Genomic DNA, 18,494 nt, shown 5'->3' with positions numbered 1-18,494 from the left:
CTCTCTCTCTCTCTCTCTTTTCCTCCCCACTCTGCTCTCATTCCATCAGGTCCTCACAACACACACCACACACCGAACGCCTCATCTCCTCCACCAGAGCGAGAGGATCAGAGAGAGGGAGAGTAGCTATTGACGGGAGAACGGCAGCATCACTGACAAGCATCTCCCTCACTGTGGGAGAGAGAAAGAGAGAGGTGGGGAGAGGAGAAGTGGAAAAAGTGAGGAGAAAAGAAAAGAGGAGAGAGCAAACCAGTGAGGGAAATAAGTTTTCAGTTGGAAGGAGGACAAGCGAGGGAGAGTTTGGAGTGTGAGAGCTTGGTGGGTGGCAGTGGGGGGATTGGGAGCTTTATTTTCCCTTTTCTTTTTTTCGGTTGTGAGCGCCACTTGCCACCTCTTCTCCTTCTCTCCCCACCCCCCCCCCCCTCCCCCCCGCCCCCGTCTTCCTCCTCTTCTCATCCCCACTCTCCTCTCCCAGCTCCCGCCGTGGGGTCTCAGCTCTCCATCTCCCTCCCCCCCTCCCTTGCTCCCTACCTCCCCCGGGTGCTGCTGGGAGCCTCCGGGCTGCTGCGCCGCAGGAGGATGTCTCGCAGGGAGTCTCCGCCGCCGCCCTCTCCTCCTCTAGCTCCGCAGCTACTGGGAGTGCGGAGAGGAGAGGAGAATCGTCCGGAGCGGGCCGAGCCGCTGTCCGACACCGAGAGGGAGATCATCCAGGACACGTGGGGGCACGTCTACAAGAACTGCGAGGACGTGGGGGTGTCTGTGCTCATAAGGTGAGTTTCGTCAAAACGTGAAAGCCGGGGATTTTATTGTCGCTGTGAAAAACTCCCAAGATTTGTCTCAATGTGTGTGTAAACTTTCAAACAATCAGTGAATACATTCTGTACTTTACAGTTTAAGATGCTTAAGTTTAAGGCTGTGTGCTTGAGCGTTCTATGTTGCTCTGTTTAGTTTATTCTCACAGTGAATCCTGAAACCTTCTATTAATTAATTCTCTGTGATCAGTTAACCATCCAGTGCATCCTTAATAATAAATAGTTGGGAAGTAAAGTAATGGGATCGTTCTCTCTCTTAATTTGTCTTCTGTCCTTGGCATTTTGTCTGTATTTACATCAAACACATAGAGGACACATGAAGGCAAAGGAAGAGACCCACAAGATTCTCCTGAAATGTAAAGATGACTTCAGAAAATAAAACATCTTTACAATTTCAAAGTCATTTCTCATTGTATGCTGAGAAACATTTCAGGAGCGTTTTGCTTTACAAAACATTTACAACATTAAAGGCCCACCTGATTGGTTATGAAAAGTGCTCGACATCACTGCTGATGTAAATGAGAATGACCTTGCATAAGGTGGTCTGACTCAACAGATGTAAGTACATTGCTGGGATACAGCCTGACATCCGAAGGAGTCTCTCAAAAGCTGGATGTTCCTCCTCTCTTGCTATCTCTGCTATCTGGGCTTAGCGCCGCCCAGGACAGCTGTTAAGTGGTTTAAAGAAATACAAACAAGAAAGAGCGTTTTTTTCTCCTATCCCAGAATAGATAGGCAATGTAGCCAGAACATACTCATTTGCTGAAACAGCGCTTTCGAGATAAGTCTGGCAATGTGAGACTATGTATGAGGTATTTCTCGAAAGCCTCCCTATTTTGTTGTTGCTGGTGAGTATCCAAGAAATACAGAGAGCACAAATAAAAAATAGGCACATCTGAATAGTGCATCAAACGTATTGATATTAGCGATAATAGTAGGAACATGTAGGATCATATCAAATCTCAGGGAAAATTTAAAAAAGATTTCAAAATTCTAATTGAATAGAATTTTTGTCCCAGTTTTCTTTAATCCTTTTGTAGAGGTTGTAACAGGTGACATTGTGTCGCACAATTATCACATCTTCTTTTTGTGTAAAGGGAATCTGCTGAAATCTGACGTGAAATCCGCAGTGCACAGTATACTAAAGGTTACTGTGCTGGTGTTTTGGTGGGTGTTGGTTTGCTGAGTTTCTTAATAATAAGTAGCTTCTGAATGCATGTACAATTAGGGCAAACGCTGGGCAAACTCCTATGTGCAACAGACAAAGAGGGCAGTGAAAAACAGATTTTCAGCCTGAGCTTTACACCATGTTTTGAGGCAATAATTATTTTATGTTACCACATTTAGAGATTTTTTTGTTTAATGACACAATAATTAAGCATATAGAGGCACGTACAGACACACACACACACACACACACACACACACACACACACACACACACATGCATTAAAGAAGAAATACTCCATAGTCCCCTGCTCAGTATCACAAGACACCCTATGTCTTCAAAAATGTATGAGATGTTGAATTTGTGCTCCGTTCATTTACATTTATCTCAAATTCATGCATAGAAGATAGTTTATGCCTCATACATTTAGATATACTGTAAGTTTGTAACCTTGTAACCTTGTTCTATTACTCACAGCTCTTGCTAAATCAGCGCTACTGTCTTCTTAAGTTGTCAAAACATATCCATAAATATAAAATCAAACATTTTCTTTCCAAGTGCCTAATCTTCAACAGGCAGTAATTCTCAGTGAAGCTTCACTGTAGAGTGTTGCAGACCAACTCGATGTAACACAGCATGAATATGTTTTTCCTGCTTCTTTTCATGTCTAATTTTTTTTATATATCAAAGAAGAAAGACCTGATCCGTTTGAATGTCCCCAGCTAAACTGTCTCAGTGTTACACTAAGAAAACCCTGAAGGGCTTGTTAGAATGGACAGCGAGTTGTAGCCAAGGAGACTGATGTGACTGAGACAAACTGATTTACGGTTTGGGGTGACGAGAATCCCTGAGGGAGAGAGTGAAAAGGGGCAGAGAGCATCTTTTCTTTATATGTGTGTGTGTGTCTGTGTGTGTGTGTGTGTGTGTGTGTGTGTGTGTGTGTGTGTGTGTGTGTGTGTCTGCGTCTGTGTGTGTCTGTGTCTGTGTGTGTGTGTCTTGTGCTCTTATCTGTGGATGACAGCAACAAGCTTTGGCACTTAAATGTCTTCCTCCATGCCACACTGTGTGTCTTCTCTTCTGTCACTCCTTTTACATTTCTTAAATACCTTTCTTTCCCTAATTTGCTATATTTTCTCCTCCCTTTATGAAGAGATGGCTTTCTTCCTACTGTCAAATCTCAGTTGGTGGTGATGACCAACAAATTCAATTACGTCAAAGCTACCAAACACATTACATACCACAAATGTGTTTTGCTGACTCTGGTATAGATACATACTGTATTGACAACTTTTAGAGCTTCTCGTAGCCAAAGAGCAACACAACACACATAATAAGTTGACAGTGTGAGATGCACAACTACAGCTGCAACAAATGATTATTTTCATTATGGATTCAATCAAACTTAACATCATTCACAAATACCAGGCATCAGCTTTGGCCTGCATTTTCAAGAATTTATTAATAATCACCAGAGCTTTAAAAAAAAAAAAAAAACACTCTCAGACATGAGTGTGGTATCAATCTTCTCATCAAACTCTCAACAAGAAAGCATTAAAAGTAAGTATTTTGAATATACATCCAAATAATCAAACAAAGAATCAACGTCAAAGTCCAAGGTAACGCCTTTGGATTGCTTTTGTCTGACCAGCAGTCCAAAATCCAAATGTATTCAGTTATAACACACGACAGAAAAGCTGTAATCTTATTGCTTCAAGTATTAGTGAGTGTTTGGCATAATTCTCTGTCGATCTACTAATCGAGTCGACTGATTGTTTCAGCACTTTACATTTTCATTATTTTATCTCTGTGATGCACAAGGAGTGTGATTATCAACAGTTGGCTGACAAATTGTCAGTTACCTAACATAACCTGAGGCTGACTCTCGGTCAAAGTCTTGAACCATGGGGATCTTCTTTTTCAGATCAGTACACAATGTCCCACATGTGATCAAAGATTAGCATTTTCATGTCAATCCATGTGCCTGGATGCATCGAGGGAATAGACAGCGACAATAGCCTCAGTTGATCTCACCAATGCGTACAAATGCAATTGCACCAAAAAGTGAGAGCACCCCAGGCGTCAGCAGAACAGTGCATATGGCATCTTTGTGACTACAATCAAACCTTGCATACTTATACTTACATACCGCATACTTAATTAGTACTGTTGTACTGACAGTACTGATGGTAGGATTCAAGCATATTTTCACCAAGCAGAAGATAATTAAGTGTCACAGTGAAACTGAGTTTTGAGACAATCTCACTTAATTAATTTGAAGTATTTAATGTTGTATTTATAACAGATCATTGGAGCAAGACACACAAATAGGATTGGTGTACTCGGCTCAGCTCTCTTGGAACCCTGCAACGAGGTGGTAGCAAAAAAAGTACCAGGTTACTATCGACAATTTGTCAATGGAAAACCAAAATAGAGCAAGTCGAGATGAGTTGAGCCATGCAATTGAAATGCAGCATTATAGGGCTTTCACACATAAATACATGGAGGACCATTATTTCCGATGGAGAGAGCAGCTGCACATACCAAATTGATGCACACTGCTCTGGTTTCACAGTTCAACCAAATTAAAGTTGTACCTCAAATGTGCTGCAAAAGTGATGATGCACATTTCAATGGGAAAAAATGTAAATATAATAAATTGTGTTTGTTTTTTTCCCTACTTTGTGATGTTACCAGAACTTTAAAAAATCTCAAGCACGAATGAAAATATCTGAGTCGATGGAGATATCAGGTTAAAAAATGAATATTGTTAACATATTCCACATTAATTCCAATGTAGTATCATAGTTAGCTGCTTTAAAGTTTAGCAACATCGATATCAAGTAGTTTATTTAGACTATTTAAAATGGACAATAAAATGCCCTCTTCGTCTGGCTTCCATCTTCATGATGAAATTCAAAAAAACAAACAAAAAAACCCACACAAACAAACGGCCAACAATGTGCTTTGTACGAAAGCCCTGTTAAGCAGGAAGCTTTTTTTATCTAAGAAAGTCAGATACATCAACAGAAACGTATATAGATACAATACAAAAAGCACAACCTATCCATATAACAAATAGAGAAAGGAAGAAAACAAGTATAAAAGTCTACAGCCATGCTGTCAGGCTGTACACACTGCACAGCTGTGCTTTGAGCTAAATGCTAACAATGTTACTTGTGAGCATGCTAAGAATAGCTAATTAGCACTACAATTACAGTTGAGGCTGATGGAAATGGCATTCATTTGTAGGTATTTGGTCATAAGCCAAAATTTTGGAAAAAATTAAAACCTAGTAACCTGGTGGCGCTAGTCTGAGTTATTATTACAGGTCAGAGCATTCTGTGGGTACCTTAAAAGTCTATACCACATTTAGGGGAATCCAGTAGCTCCACAAGATATGTCACTCAAAACCAAAACATGTCAACCTGCTGGTGGCGCTAGAGGAAAAGTCAGGGGATCACCAAAGTCATTAGGATTTATTGTCTGGGGAACAAGAATGTCTGTACAATCTATCCAACGGTTGTTGCGACATTTCAGTTACTTTACTTTATGCTTTATTTCAGACCCAGGGGGATCCATATCACAATAAAAAACACAGAGTAAAAACATAAAAAGTACAAAATAATACAGTAGGTCTACTAAAATCAGGAATATATAGGATATTTTTATTTTTGTCAATAATTAAGCCGGCAGTATGAAGTCATGGAGTTTGCCTTGTGAAAAAGACGTCCTTGACTGGCTCAAGGTGGTTCATGGTACTCCAAAAAATTAGAAAAACCCTTCCACTGTAATCAAAATGTGATTAACAAGCCCCACTAATGGTGCTGCGTTGGCTTTGATGACTTCATTTAAATGCAGAGACAGGTGCAAGAATGTGTTCAGAGCTCTCCAAAGTACTAAACCCCAGCACTCCTCTCACACAGGGACAAAATGTCTCCCACCATGCCTCTAGAGACATGTAGTATTACAGCTACACACACAGCATATTAAGGATCAGGTAGTCACTGTGTTCCCCTATATTTTTCCTATTATGTATATGTAAGAAAGTACATTACACATCAAACAATGAATTGGTACTTAGCATTTGATTTATCCATATGCTGATGTTTTACCACACAGCGTCTTAATACTGTATACTAACAGTACATGTATGTAGGCAATATGCATAGGTGATTAGCATTGTCAATAAAGCAAGAAAATGAAATTATTCTATCTTTAAGTAAATTGATCTACATCGGAAGATGGTGTTTAGGTCTCTGGTCTCCTGCATTAAAACTCTGATGTTCTACACACCCATCCATAACCCCATCACTCCAACCTCCACGCTCTCACGTTCTGCCTCGCTACATAAAGGGTACAATACTTACCGTGTTGGCACTGAACTGTGTCACTGGACGTAAATCACTATGTACATAATCTTCCAGGAACCAAACCCCAAATAAGTCAGTGCAATCCTTCATATTGGGTTCTTTTAAAAAAAATACTTTCTAGAATATTGGAAAACTTTTCAAATCTTAAATTCTGAGGGTCATGGGATCCACTTTAAAGGATGATAGGGACTTTTAGATGCTGAAACACCAGATCAGAAAAAGGTTTCCTGTGCCTGTTGCATATATTATTTTAATGTACTGTACTGTAAAACCATGCCTTAGCTACAAGGGATTAAACATTTATCATTCCAACATAAGAAGACAGGCACAGAAAAAATAACAATTTTTTTTCTTCAAAGAAAACATCAGAGCAGCACTGTTTTCTTAAAGCGCTGTAGTTAACTTTGTCTGAGCATAACAAGAGCTACTAGACAGTATGTATTATTCCTGTCACCAAGGAAAAGAGTGTGTACATATCGTGACAGCTGGTAGAGCCGAGCTAGCAGTGCTACAGGCAAGCCAAGCCTTTGTAGGTCTAGCATGACATAGGATCTGTGGGATGTAGAGTAGCAGGGCTGCCGAGGGCCAATCTCCAACTGGGAAGTAACTGTACGAGCAATTCTAGTCAGCTGGAGCACTGACAAGCTTTAAAGTGGGTCAGAGCAGAAGTGTGTGTGTGTGTGTGTGTGTGTGTGTGTGTGTGTGTGTGTGTGTGTGTGTGTGCATGTGTGCGTGCGTGCATGCATGCATGCTTAATACTTAATTATTGTGTCATTAAACAAAAAAATCTCTAAACGTGGTAACATAAAACAATTATTGCCTCAACACATGGTGTAAAGCTCAGGCTGAAGATCTGTGTTTCACTTTAAATGTCTGTAAAAATTGACAGTATCTGCCAAATTTCTCACATACGCCTTTAGCTAAGCTTGTGGAGACTTATTGCTTTGGCTTTCCTCCCTCTTACTGAGCTGCTGTGACCACACAGTCGGCTGTGATGAAAACTGTCAAACCCCTGAATCAAAACAAATCTTTGTAACAAGAATCCCAGCAGACAATTTACATTTTCTTTGTTTATCTCTCCTCTTACATCTACCAGGGTGGTTTAAGAATGGAATTTACTACATCTGCACCTTAAAAAAAACACTCGTTGTGCTTACTGGGCAGACCTCAAAAGCAATCCAGACACATCTGAGATTAGTGTCATTTTCTCTCACATCACAAGTTTTTAATGAATTTTGAAAAGCTCTGAGCTTCACGCATGGTAAGGACCAGTTATTTTGTCTGTTACACGACAGCTGAAACTGTTAGCTTTACCACTTTTTCATAACCAAACTATACTAGCGTTCACTTTAAGCCACAGTAGCATGGCTCTAAATGTCAATCTGCTCTGTTGTTTGGTTTGTTCACCACTTCAATTCACACATGACTTTGATGATCCTCTGACTTTTCATCTGGCACCATCATCAATTCAAAATTTCACTTTGTCCAATACTTTGGTGGTTTATGACCTGCAAAACTAATGGCATTCCCATCAGCCTCAGCTGTATTATGTGTGTTATGTATTGTTTGTTAGCTAATTAACAAATTAGCATGCTAACACGCTTAACTAAAACAGTGATATGGTCAGTATTATTTTTATTATACCTGTGTCACGTGGGTTTCGCCAATGCCTCACTTCTTTAGGAGACTAGCGGCAGGTCCTGAGCGTATTGATTCCTATGGGAGAATGAACGTGAAAACAGAATATGGCCGATTATATCGTCCCATTTTTCACCAAAGTAAATATTGGACTCATTTTTCACAAGCCACATATCTCCTGAACATTCTGACACTAGAATGGCAATTTCCAGACGGACAAATGAAGGAAAAAGCTTACTTTGTACGAGACCTGTTTTTGTCTGGCAACAAGGATAGGCTAAAGTCAACTAACGTTCACAATTTCTTTTTTTATCTGCTTAATACTGTGCCTTCAGTAGGTGTCTTTGAGGTTAATCCACTGGCATGAACAGCACCAGACATGCTCGAAAATTAAAATTAAACACCACTCTTCAGCACACCTGCATCCAATTACACTCAATCTTAACTATCGTGCCTCATCATCCACACAGCACTGTAAAATATTCTGCAAGGCACTACCGTCACAGTGAGGTGGATTGCACACTTACAGACATGAAAAATGTGTGTGCGTGTGTGTGTGTGCGCGCGTGCGTGTGTGTGTGTGTGTGTGTGTGTGTGTAAATCACGTTTTAGTCAAAAACCTACTTAATAATGAAGGAAATCACAAGAGATTGATTAGAGGTTATGGCATCTGTGCAATTTAAAGGCCTTGATATATTGTTTACAGACTGAGGGTCATGTTTTGATAATGAGTGCTATAAAATTGGAAAGAGAGTGACTTCACAGCCTCAGGCTATTCGTTTCTTGGGTAAATTCTTATTTTTCAAGCATGAGTCCCCACTTTGGTCAAATCTTGCGATGCATGCATGGTTCTTATAATGAGAGATTTTCACTGGCTTTATTATGGGCTTCTGATAGGATTTGTCGCAGTTAAGATGAATATATGTCAAGTTGGGTTTATTTCCAGCAACAATTCAAGAATGAATAGTAACAACAATGTTAAGCGAATATGTCTTTCTAGCTTGTGTAATGTGCTTGGGGTCTTCATGCTTCACTCTCTCTCCAATCTGTATTCAGGATTGTAGAAATGGTCTTTATTGTTAGATTCTGTGCAAAATTCCTTCAAAACTACAATGCAGAACCAGAAAATTATACACAGCAGGAGCATTTTCCCTCTTCTCATTTCTAATCCCTCCTCTCATTTTCCTCAGCCTTTCTTCACGACAAACCAGAGAAGAAAAAAAGCAAACAAAACAATAAAGAAAATAAGAAACCTTAACCATAATTTGAATTATGGTAGATTTGTGGCATGATGGCATCATTAGAAGGAAGAGTGTTTTGTTTAGTGGCCTTAGTTCAAGTATCAGCATCCAATCGTCGCTGACATATACTGTAGCTGCAGTTCAGATTCCCTGCTCAACCAACCAGACCCTTTGAGAGACACAACAAGAATAAGAGTCTACAGCCATGCTCGCAGTTATGTGAGACTAAACATAAGGAACAGCATGCTTGGAGCAAAATGCTAATACAGCTAAGTTTAGCGTGTTATTATGCTAACATTTGTTAATTAGCATCGATGAACACAGACATAAACACCTTGAATTTGTTGTTATTTGTGAATTGCAACTGTATGAGTTCATGAGAATGATACTTTTAAATCCCAACTTTCATTTAAAAGTAGAGTATGTATATGTATAATGCTGCCATACTGTGTTTTATCCCAAAAAACATTGACCGGCTTTCCTCACTTCTGTTGTTAGTAGAGATGGCCCGATTCCATTTTTTGCTTCCCGATATCGATTCCGATACCTGAATTTGCGTATCGGCCGATACCGAGTACCGATCCGATACCAGTGTGTCATATATTTTATTATGTTTTAACAACTGTATACTACTATCCCTGTATGGATGTGATATGATTTCTATCTTTGCGGTCTGGCTCAGGTTAAACTCTTTGTAAAACATGAACAAACACAAACAATGAATGTCGTAGAACTTTCTTTTATTCTCCAGTTTGACAGTCGGTTATAACGGAAAAAGAACATAAATAAACTACTTTAACGTAGATTTTCTTTAGGGCTTTATTACGTGATATATACCGATACCAGCGTTTTAGGCAGTATCGGAGCCAATACCGATACTGGTATCGGTATCGGACCATCTCTAGTTGTTAGTGGCTGTTCTTCCTCAACAGCCTCTTCTCCTCCTACGTCACTGGTGGTATTTACAGAAAACATCAAATGACAAGTCTTGCTATTAATTTAATAACAAATGCCTGGCAGAGTTATTAAATGGCGTGGCACTGTTCAAGTACAGCAGACTGGAAGGTGACTTACACAAACTGGATGCTAACATTCATTTCTTGTACAGCACCTCCATCACCTTGATTTTAGAGCAAGCAAAGTGAGGAATATTTGTTTGTTCCACGCTGTTACTTGTGTTGCTTTTAACATGGCAGGTTTAGCATGATGGAGATGGGGGAATTGTTGGTTATTAACATGAGGAATTTCAATGGCCACTACAACATCTACACATTTCCAGTAAAGAGCACAAGGTTTTTACATGAAGTTTGGATGTAAAAAGTGATCTGAAATATATTCACCTCCTTAGGTTCTTTGTCAACTTCCCATCAGCCAAACAGTACTTCAGCCAGTTCCAGGACATGGAGGATCCAGAGGAGATGGAGCGAAGCAGCCAACTTCGGCACCATGCCTGCAGGGTGATGAATGCCATCAATACTGTGGTGGTGAACCTCCATGACCCAGAGAAGGTGTCGTCAGTGCTGGCCCTGGTGGGAAAGGCCCATGCTATCAAACACAAGGTGGAACCCATGTACTTCAAGGTAACTTTAAGCAGTGAGCCATTGTTACCAGACGTGTTGCTCTCTAGTTTTCACCACTTGATGGGAGTGTCCATCAAACAAAATAGACTGTGACCTGAAAGATAATTGTCAGGTGCTCTATGGTTAAGTTGCACAACGGAAGTATTTTCTTGCTTCAGCAGCCTCTTGAAATATCAAAGCATCCCATTACCTAGAGAAATGTTCTCATTACCAATCTAATACCACAGTGGATTTTTTTGCCTATTTAAATGTATTACCTATTTAAAATCATATTCCTTGAATAAGTTTCATAAAAATCCAGTGTTTAATTTAGACCGTATGGTTGGTTGCATAATTTTCAATGTGAAACTCTATGATTTTTAAATACGATTCCCTCTTCATCTGAAGAGGGGAAGCATATGCTTTCTCTCTTTTAAAGTCTTTTGAATGTCGTCTGCAGTTGGTTCATACATGCAGCTGTGAAGAGGACATATTACCACCATTCAAGCATTCATCCACTGGCTTCCGATGCGTTTTAAAATTGTATTGATCACTTTGTGAATAAATCATTAAAACAATTAGTCCCACTGTGTATTGCCTGTACCCTTAACCTCATATGTACAAGGGTGAACCTCTTTGGTCATTATGTAATATTTTTGTGGTGATCATGATGGTGGTGAACATGTTGGGTGAAACAACACATCATCATTATCAAGAAAAAAAAATTTCTGATTAATTAATCATTTCAAGTGGTTTATCACACAAAATACCAAAATTTTTGCTCGTTAACCCCTTGACGCCTAAATTTATTCACAATTATATAAACAAAATATTATGTGTGTTTCTGGCTCCAAGCTGATGCTAAATTAAGTTGAGATTGTTAATTTGTCTATAGCATATGGAATAGATATAAATTTAGGTATGATTCAAATTAGCGACAACAGGCATTATGGTAAAATTCTTTACAAAATGGTAAAATTAATAAAACACATAGTAGATTTCATTCATGTCACAAAGTTGTTAGAACTTCTAAACTGTAAATGACAAATACATGGATCTTGACAACGGCAAGAAAGAAAACACTCTCCTACTCCCTAACGACAGTAGTTTCTTTAGGGTTAGGGGTAGGGTTAGGTGTAGGGGTGGGGTTAGGGTTAATTTCGCTTCCGTGAACCGGATGTATACCCACTCCGACCGGTCCTACGAGAAACCAGTGCATGCAAAAGGTTCCTAGGTATGTATCGCATGTAAACAAACCGGCATTGTGGGGAATACACACGCTATCTCGCCTGCAGTCGGAATGGAAGGGGTTTGATGCAAATTAGCGACAGTCGGCGTTAAGGGGTTAAGACTCCTCAAAAGTGAGGACTGAATATATTTTGGGGTTTAATAGACTGAATGATGAATACAAAATAATCAACTGGTTAATAAATAATGAAAATGAATATAGCTCATGAATAGCTCATCTTTAGTCATCATATGAGATCTATAAAGACTGCGCCATCTTCTGAACATGTAATTTATTGAGCTTTAAGATTCATTTCTTGGAAATAGTAGGTCAACAATACAAGGTCCAACTTAAAGGTACCATCATTTCCACAGCTTTCAATCACATCCCATGGGCTTAGTGCATGGAGTTGCTCAGTTGTAATGGAGATGGTTTAATTTGTTGGAATTTTGGTGACATGATAACAAGTGATCATATAGGAGGACATTACGATCCCCACCTCTTGTCACATGACAGAAATTCCATATTTAGGTCACATGATGACTAAGTCGGGTTTCCACCCAAAGTTCCCAGGGATTTTAGTCCCAGGAACTACTTTTCAAGGAACTGAAAGGTTCCTTCAGCCCATTACTTTTACCCAAAGTTCCTGTACTTTTGTGAAGTACCCACCGATCAGCGACTTTCAGTGTTGTAATGTAACAAAGTACAAATACTTCACTGCTGTACTTAAGTAGAATTTTTACGTATCTGTATTTCGTTATTTCTATTTCCGGAAACTTTTACTTTTATTCCACTACATTTCCCCCTAAGCATCTTAGTTACTCATTACTGTAAAGTAAAATCTGAAGAAATTTGTACACTGGAAAAAAGCAGGTTTGGCAAATCATTGCTCCTAAATTGCCAAGATAATGCACGCTCCATTCCAGTTGGTGGCCTAATGCCTGTTGCTGGCAAAAAAACCACAACCATAGGCCAAAACTAAAGAAGAAGAGGAGGAAGCATAATGACTGATAGAGTCATGGAAGCACCTGGTGCAGACTCTGTTGCCATGGTAACAGACGATGATAACGTTACACACCTTTGGCCATATTCATAGCTCATAGCCAGTTCATAATCAAAGATTTTTTTACTTTTACTTTTACTTCTAATACTTAAGTACATTTAATATCAGAACATTACTTTTGATACTTAAATACAGTAAATATCAGATACTTTAAGACTTTTAAGTAATATTCTAAAAGGAGACTTTAACTTCTACCAAAGTCATTTTCTGGTAAGATACTTGTACTTTTACTCAAGTATTGCTTTCAAGTACTTTATACAAGACTGGTGACTTTTTGGGGGGTAAAATAAGGTCCCTGGAACTTAATTTAAACCCTAATCCCTGCGGTCGAAACGTAATGACTTCCTAAAAAGCTTCGTAGTTCCTGGGAAAAGTTCCTACAGTTGAAACTGCAATGCAATTTATTCTTTCCCAGTTTCTGACTTTTATAATGCAGAAACAAAGTGAGAATTAAGGGGGTTCTACATGTCCCCAGTTCTGCCTCCAGTGCCACTGCTCATCTATCACATTTAAATCCACATTTTCATCTCCCCACTTCACTCCATTTCACTTCCTACCTGGGTTGTCCTTTCTCTCTACTTTGTCATTTTCATTCCCTTTGTATTGCCTGTCCACCCACTGCTTTCATGCTTTACTGTTATCATTTTCAATTCTCACCTACCTTGCCCACTTTTCTGTAAGAGCAAATTGGATTCTTTATTTCCACCGCTCTCCTCACACTTTACATTACTCTTTCTTCCTTCTACCTGCCATTATCATATTCCCATATTCTTTCAATCTTTCTTTTTCTACTCATGTTCATCAAGTTTCTTTTTCACCCTTCTTCCTCCCAGATTCTGAGCGGCGTGATACTGGAGGTGTTGGCTGAAGATTTCCCAGAATTCTTCACAGCAGAGGTGCAGATGGTGTGGACCAAACTGATGGGGGCGGTGTACTGGCATGTGACAGGGGCCTACACAGAGGTGGGTTGGCTCCAGGTCTCCAGCTCAGCAGTGTGAAGAATTTGGAAGAAGAGGTGGTAAAAGAGTTTCAATTGCAAAACTTCTGTGAGGATGGTTTCACAGAAATGGATAAGATTAATGTGGTAATCCGTGCAACTTTATTTTTGTGACATTTTGGGTGCTAAACCTTCATTTCTGTAGTGTTTCTACATCGCACTTCCCAGAGATCACTTTGGCACCAAACAATGTAGCCAGACCACATTTTTCTTTATTTCTAATAAGGTTTTAGCCAGTGGTACTTTGGTCTGTGTTTTTTAGCCACGGAAGCTATCACTGCTCACTATACAGTTCTTCTACTGTTTATTCCAAACTACTGTTGCTGCCAAAAGCATACACATCATTGATTGACAATTTACCCTTAAAGCCCTGCCCCTCTTGGTTACTGTTGCTAGGCCTTTCAAGCTTTCCAATGCAGTTTACGATGATAATGAAGTCAGATTTACCACTCAAAATTCTTGGTAATTTTTGAAGCAGTGGTTCCTTGATTTCAGACAGAGGTAGGCTTCTCATTTTCAGCTGAACACTGTCGATCTGGCCACCAGTAATAACAACTGTTGCTAGCAGATTAGATCAACTATCACTAGCTAGCTAATTAATGTTAGCTACTGTTAGTTTCCATCCAACTAATTTTAACAAAAACCCTGTAAAAGGGTTTAAATATGTACTTGAAGGCTTCTTAACAGCTACATCATATTATGCTAAAAGTCTAAATCTACAGGTCCTACACAGCATCATCACCTTGAAACATGTAGACCACATGGAAACAAAGAAGTAGTATTGTTTTTGTATTGTGGCATAGCTATATACAGTAGTTCTAGCATTATGGTACATTATGATAAAGAAAAATGTTAAGAAAAATACTGTAATACTGTGTTATAGTACTGTAAGTGTTAGCTGGAAGCTAGGCATGCTAACATTTGCAGCGTAGGTTAGAGCAGACAAACACACTATTTATATACTGCACTCTTCAACTTTTGGTGTTTTTGATTGAAAAAAAAAACAGCACCCTCCAAACTCTTGAATACCATACGTTGCTCTCAATGCAGCTTCACGCACATTGCTTTAGCATGTGAAAAAATCCAAAGCTCGACAGGCCTGCTGTGTGTAGTTACAGATAAGCTAACGTTATGTTGGACAGTGGCTGTTCAGGGTAGGGCGTTTTAGTGAATGGTCAGCTGGGGATAGCAGAAACAGACATTTATTTAGGCTATACGAAAATGTTGCGGATTATTACTTTACAGAGTTCATTTCTGTGGAAACCTGTAGTGAAAGAAGCATCTTCCGGCTAAGCCGCACATATGAATAGACCTACACCTTATGATATTTTAAAAAGAGATTAAGAAATCTTTAGAGAAGAAGTGATATTTAAGCTCTAAGAGGAGGGAAATTAGTTGTTGAAGCCCTGGCTATTGGACCATGGAGCTGCTGACTGTTAATAGATTATCTTTGTGTCCTACTAAAGTATATCCTCATGTTTAGGGAACCTGTGCCCCTTTATCTCTCTATTGATTCATTGCGTGCTCTTAATGTCTTGTTTAACTTTACCGAGGTGTTCTTTGTATAAGTGTACAGTGGGCAAGTGTGCATACTCTTCTGCCTTTGTTTACAACTCATTGACACGTTGGTCTGTTGACGTGTTAAAGAGGGCTGTTTTTTCTTTGCTAAAAGTCTTGGACTAGCAACAGTGCTTCATTTTTTTTCACTTTCATTACACACAAACATTGTGGAAGTGAGATGGAAAATATCAGCAGGTGGACACAATCAGCAACCAGACGTGTACACACTCACACACAGGCATGCTAATATTTACAGGACTGTCAGTTAGTTTACCTCTTCATCAGAGAGACATGAGGCATTAAAGGCTCCATTAAGGGCTTTAGAAAATCACTCCGGATAGCTATGGAAAACATGTCAGCTTTAGAAGTGCCATCCTTAGATCTCTGACCCATCTAACACAAGAAATTGTATCCAAATACATGAAATGCATCATGTGAATTGTACTGCTTTTGCTATAACACAATGGATGCTTTCTATATATTTGACCAGGGGAATGGTGGAAACCTCACAGTTTCTCTCTAAACTCATATACAGACATATTCAGTTATCCACCACCTCCTTAAACATGTTATAAACTGTCAAACTAACTTTCTTTACCTTAGATTGTCACCGGCACTTCAGTAATCAGTCTTTGGACTGCATGCACTTCTGCTTGCCGTCCCCATCTGCGAGTCTCTCTCTGGTCAATTCCCAAACATACATTGCAAATCTGTTTAGGATGGACATTTGATCCAATCTTCAATTTGCATCTGCTCCAGTGACGTCCTGTATTTCCTAGTTGCCCCCTTGTCATTGGCATCTGGCATTAATGAGGAAGTAATGAGTTTCCTCTCCTCCTCATTTGGTCATTCATCTACTGTTACTTCCCATTGCCTCCGTTAGGACTGCGTCACTGAGAACAAAAACAATTATGACTGGACAGATAGTCTTAAACCCTTCACACCATGTCAGCCATTCACAACAATACTTCATAAAAAGGCCTTTTATTCACTTCAAATATTTACACAATTTAAAAAATGACTTCCTGAAGCTATTAATTACACATCATGCCTTTCCTTAGACCAGTAGTTTCCTAACTGTTGCTACCATACTCCCCTTTGGAAGCTGGTAAACAATCATAGCTGTGTAAATTGATTGAATTTCATAAACCAGGACAAATACTAGGTTAACTTACAAAAACAAAATAAGCCAATTACTTCAATTTTATTGAAGTATCATTAAAAGGTACTGCATGTTTTTGATTAGATTCTGTCATGCAAATGAAAAAGGCAAGTTAAACCCAAGGCTCTCCTGCTGTATTAACATATACTGTATACAGTACATAGGGAACAACTTTTGAAGAAAAAATTCTATTATCTCAAGTTAATATCTTGCTATCTTTATATAACAGTTTTGTTTGCTTGAGATAAGGAGATAATTAACCTGCCATTAAAAATACTGAGATAACAAGATAATTTAACTGTATCTGTATCTGCTGGATGTGATCATAATAACAGGATTAAAACAATTACAACCACAGCCAGTCTTGGCTTCAGTATCTGTACTGAAGCCAAGACTGGCTGTGGTTGTAACTGGCCATTTAAATTTGACATACGTTTACTAAGAGATACTATTAAACAAGTTCCTTTTCCAGTTGAACTGGAGAGTCTTAAGCCAATACATGGATAAAAATACACACAGGAGTCAAACAAACCACAAAGTAAACTATTTCCACTTTGGCTCAAATAGCTCTGAAGGCAGTAAAGCTGTTGTCAGTCATAAATTATCTGTTTCAAAATACACACCAATCCTGTTGTCTGCCCGACTTCCGACGTCAGCATCCCTCGAGGTTCATGAGGATTTTTGTTACATAGAGTTTCCCAGACATTTTGTTTATTAAACACTGTGTGATGTCAAACCCGTCTGCAAACACACACACGATGGAGATGTACTGTTGCTTTTGCTAAGCGGCAGGTTTCGTGTCCCTCTATGCAGGATGTTTCTTGTCACACCATAAACACACACACACACACACACACACACACGCACACACACACACAATTATGTGCAGACACATTCCAATAACGCTCACTTGCTTTCTTTATCACTTTATACACACACATACACACACACACACACACACACATACACACACATACACACATGGTCTTGCATTTAAATGGTGAGTTGGGCATGTCCTCGCATGCCAAGTGTAATATAGCATTACTTACTAATCCAGTTTAATTTTAAGAAGAAAAGTAGACAAACTTTACTCACATGTTCAAACTCTTTCAGCAAATAAGGGTGTCACAGCATATGGAACTCTGTGTATTTGTTGTGAAATGTTTCTGTCCATCAGTTGAAAAGTTAGGACTTTATATTTTTCTAAATATATCTAGGAGAGGGATTATATGTATTTGAATACTGTATATGAATATTTCATTGTATACTGCGTTGGTGGGAGCGAGTGCTGTGACTTTGTAGTGTTATGCGCATGTTTGCACAGCCTACCACAACTTGTACCTTTGCAGGCCTGTGAAAATGAATCATGACCATCAATAAAATCAATAAAATATACTTAAGTTTGTCTCTGACTGAGTTTTTTTTTTTATTTAAAAAACACATCACATTTGAATTTATTGATGTTTGGACAAACATGCTCCCTGGAGAATTACAAAGGTCAAGGGTAAACATCTCCCTTGGATCAGCCCCAAACTTAATAGTCTGTTTAAGCAGAGGGACAAAGCATGGTCAACATTCCGTCAGAAAAGGATGGTACTTATTGGGAAATATACAGGCAGTTGAGAAATTTGAGCAAGACAAAAACTCGTAATGCAAAATCAAACTACTATAGAGAATGTCTCACTAGTGATTTTAA

General features: G+C 39.1%; 1 protein-coding gene across 1 annotated transcript; it reads left to right on the top strand.

Annotated features, from left to right (window-relative positions):
- The first annotated feature begins 501 nt into the window (after positions 1–501).
- cygb2 (cytoglobin 2) lies at positions 502–18,193 on the top strand. Its single transcript, XM_028568841.1, has 3 exons — positions 502–770; positions 10,578–10,809; positions 13,913–18,193. Exons 1-3 carry the CDS (start codon positions 580–582, stop codon positions 14,075–14,077), a joined length of 588 nt encoding a protein of 195 aa, XP_028424642.1. The 5' UTR covers positions 502–579; the 3' UTR covers positions 14,078–18,193.
- The last annotated feature ends 301 nt before the right edge of the window (positions 18,194–18,494 follow it).

This window comes from Perca flavescens, chromosome 2 (assembly GCF_004354835.1).
Source record: "Perca flavescens isolate YP-PL-M2 chromosome 2, PFLA_1.0, whole genome shotgun sequence".
NCBI classification, from domain to species: domain Eukaryota; kingdom Metazoa; phylum Chordata; class Actinopteri; order Perciformes; family Percidae; genus Perca; species Perca flavescens.
Note: the sequence above shows the minus strand (reverse complement) of the source record. Positions and strands in the feature narration are given on the sequence as shown.